Source organism: Trachymyrmex cornetzi, unplaced genomic scaffold (assembly GCF_001594075.2).
Source record: "Trachymyrmex cornetzi isolate Tcor2-1 unplaced genomic scaffold, Tcor1.1 scaffold274, whole genome shotgun sequence".
Lineage (NCBI taxonomy): Eukaryota > Metazoa > Arthropoda > Insecta > Hymenoptera > Formicidae > Trachymyrmex > Trachymyrmex cornetzi.
Window position 1 is genome coordinate 84,255 of NW_017297416.1, and position 2,332 is coordinate 86,586.

The 2,332-nt window shown below is 48.0% G+C and overlaps 1 protein-coding gene across 1 annotated transcript in view; it reads right to left on the reverse strand.

The window, feature by feature from the left end:
• The window catches only part of LOC108762058 (uncharacterized), a 3,459-nt gene extending 2,150 nt beyond the window's left edge, over positions 1–1,309 (reverse strand). The window contains exons 1-2 of the mRNA XM_018508858.1: positions 1,219–1,309; positions 768–933 (exon numbers count right to left, since the gene is read on the reverse strand). Coding sequence (XP_018364360.1) covers positions 768–931 — 164 coding nt within the window. The 5' untranslated portion in view covers positions 932–933; positions 1,219–1,309. The remainder of the gene's footprint in view (positions 1–767; positions 934–1,218) is intronic.
• Positions 1,310–2,332: the final 1,023 nt, after the last annotated feature.

Sequence of the window (2,332 nt, forward strand, 5' to 3'; positions counted from 1 at the left end):
TCCGAGACTGCACTCAACTCCGCTCTCCGGCTCACCGCTCATTACTCGCTCCTCGGACCGTTTCGCTGCACCGCGACGGTAGGGCTTGCCCTGCCTCTGTCGGCCGTTTCCGACCAGCTGCAGCGACCGCTCCGAGAGCCTTGCAACCAGGCGACAGAGACGAGAGTTTCGCTTTTCCGCGCTATACGCGACCGGCTTCGACAAGAACCAGGGTGTTGGCTTTTGCCCGCCTCCGTCGGACGTTCCCGACAGTCGAAGTCGTACCGTATAGCAAGGCTAACGCAGAAAGCGCATCCATCGGGATGACGTATCGCTCCTCGCGTTGCGACGCGTCGCGCGAACATCTGGACGCACGTGCTAGCGGTGTAAGCCCGCGTCCCGCGCCCCCGCGTCACCGAGCGATTCACGCGACCACGATCACGCTGCGAATCGTGTCCGCCGCACACACGCATACGCGTTACACATACACACCGCACACTCACACCGACACGCATTGTATACACACACACGCACACCGCCGTCAGCCAAGATACCAGCCGCGACAGTTTGTATCCACGCGCACACACATACACATACATACAGACACTCTGCACTTCATAACAGAATATATTCTCATCTTATCACGAAATCCGTATCGATCACATTATTACCGCCTTGCATCTCTCTCCTCCTTGCCGAACCTTTTTGCGACCCTGGCCGCAGCCCGTGACCGACGAGCTACGTCCGCGCAAAGTCAGGTTGTTTCAACTTTAAGTATCAAAATTTACCTGTATAGCTTGCGAAATTCGTTTTCAGGAACTGAGAAGGGATCTGACATATCTCTTAATATTCTTCTCTGAATTCTCATTATTTGATTATTCGGTTCAAAATTATCTTCAAAATTATCTTCAATATTATCGCCCAATAAAATAGCAGCCATATATATTGCCATTTCTGATGAAAAATTTTCATAGTATTTCAAATGTATCTTCATAATTTTTATATTAATATATTACAGAATTTAAAAAATTTGATTTTTTTATACTAGAAGCTATATAAAATGAAAAATCTTGAAAATCTTAAAATATTTACCAATTCACGTACATATATAAAATTAAAAAATTTTAAGAAAATGCATTTCTTAAAAATAATTTCATGCTTCGTATGAAAATTTGAAGAAAAATTTTTATTAGGGATAACTTTTTATCTTTGGGTTTTGTAACAAAAGACCTTTCTAACCTTAAACTGTCACTGCACGCGTCACGATGCTACGGCGGACCGGCCACGCTGCTATAGTTTTTCTCTTAGTCTTACTCAGTCTCTCTTTCGGATTTCACCATTTCGACAAGAAATTTCTTGCCGAACAAACTCCTGTGAGATTGCTCACATTTTCGCTATGATGAAAGTTAGGGAATCACGCGATGTGAGTTGGCTCACATTTTCACCATGTTAAAAGTTAGAGAATCGACCCCCAGGTCTCAAGCGACAGGCGCGCAGAGGGATATACCGTAGGTAACCTCTACGTTACAGACAGCGTCTGCGAAGGCACGGGGAGAGGTGGGTCGCTCTAATGGGCACACCTCGGCCTCCGGGGATAAGGTTCTGGGAAGAAGAGACTACAAAATATCGTGGCGGGAAGCCTGGAACCACGCTCCGCCTTAGGGGAGGAGCTGATGAGGCCTCAACAAAACTGGGTTCGAGCCAAAGGAGAGGTTACGATAAACAAAATGTCGATATGAAGGAAATCGGTCTCAACATGGGAAAAACGTCGTCCGTGCCTAGTAGCGGCGTGTACAATGCGTGCTCTAAATCTGGCTCAGTCTGGTGTAAGAAGCGGATTAGCAGTCGCTGTGGCTCGGTGAAGTCGATTGTGTCTGCCGTCTCCACGGCAAGCAAGAGGAAGGCGACTGATGCCGTGGACGGAGGGACTACGGGTGATAATGGTCGATCTTGGACCGCTGAGGAGGAAGAGAACATGGAGCCTGCCGAAAAATAGAGGAGCCTGGGAAGATCGGTGCTCAGATTTGACCGTGAAGGCCAGTTTACAGGCGGGAAAATGCTGGGGCAGCAGAGGGTGCGTGAGGCCAAGTGTCTTGAAGAAAACGCCTTCATCGCTGCATCGACCACGGTCTCGATCTCTAGGCAGAATGGCAAAAGAAACATGTAAGTGCAAAAACTGACAGAGGAACTGGACCATCAATCCTCAGTTTCGATTGCAGGAATGACGGTGACCGCCATTGATTCAATTGTCAAGTCCGTAAAGCGGTCGAAGAATATAAAGGGAGAAATTGTCCACCACCTGTGGACCGCCGTGACTAAACTCACGGCGGCATGCGAGGTGCTTTCAAAGAGG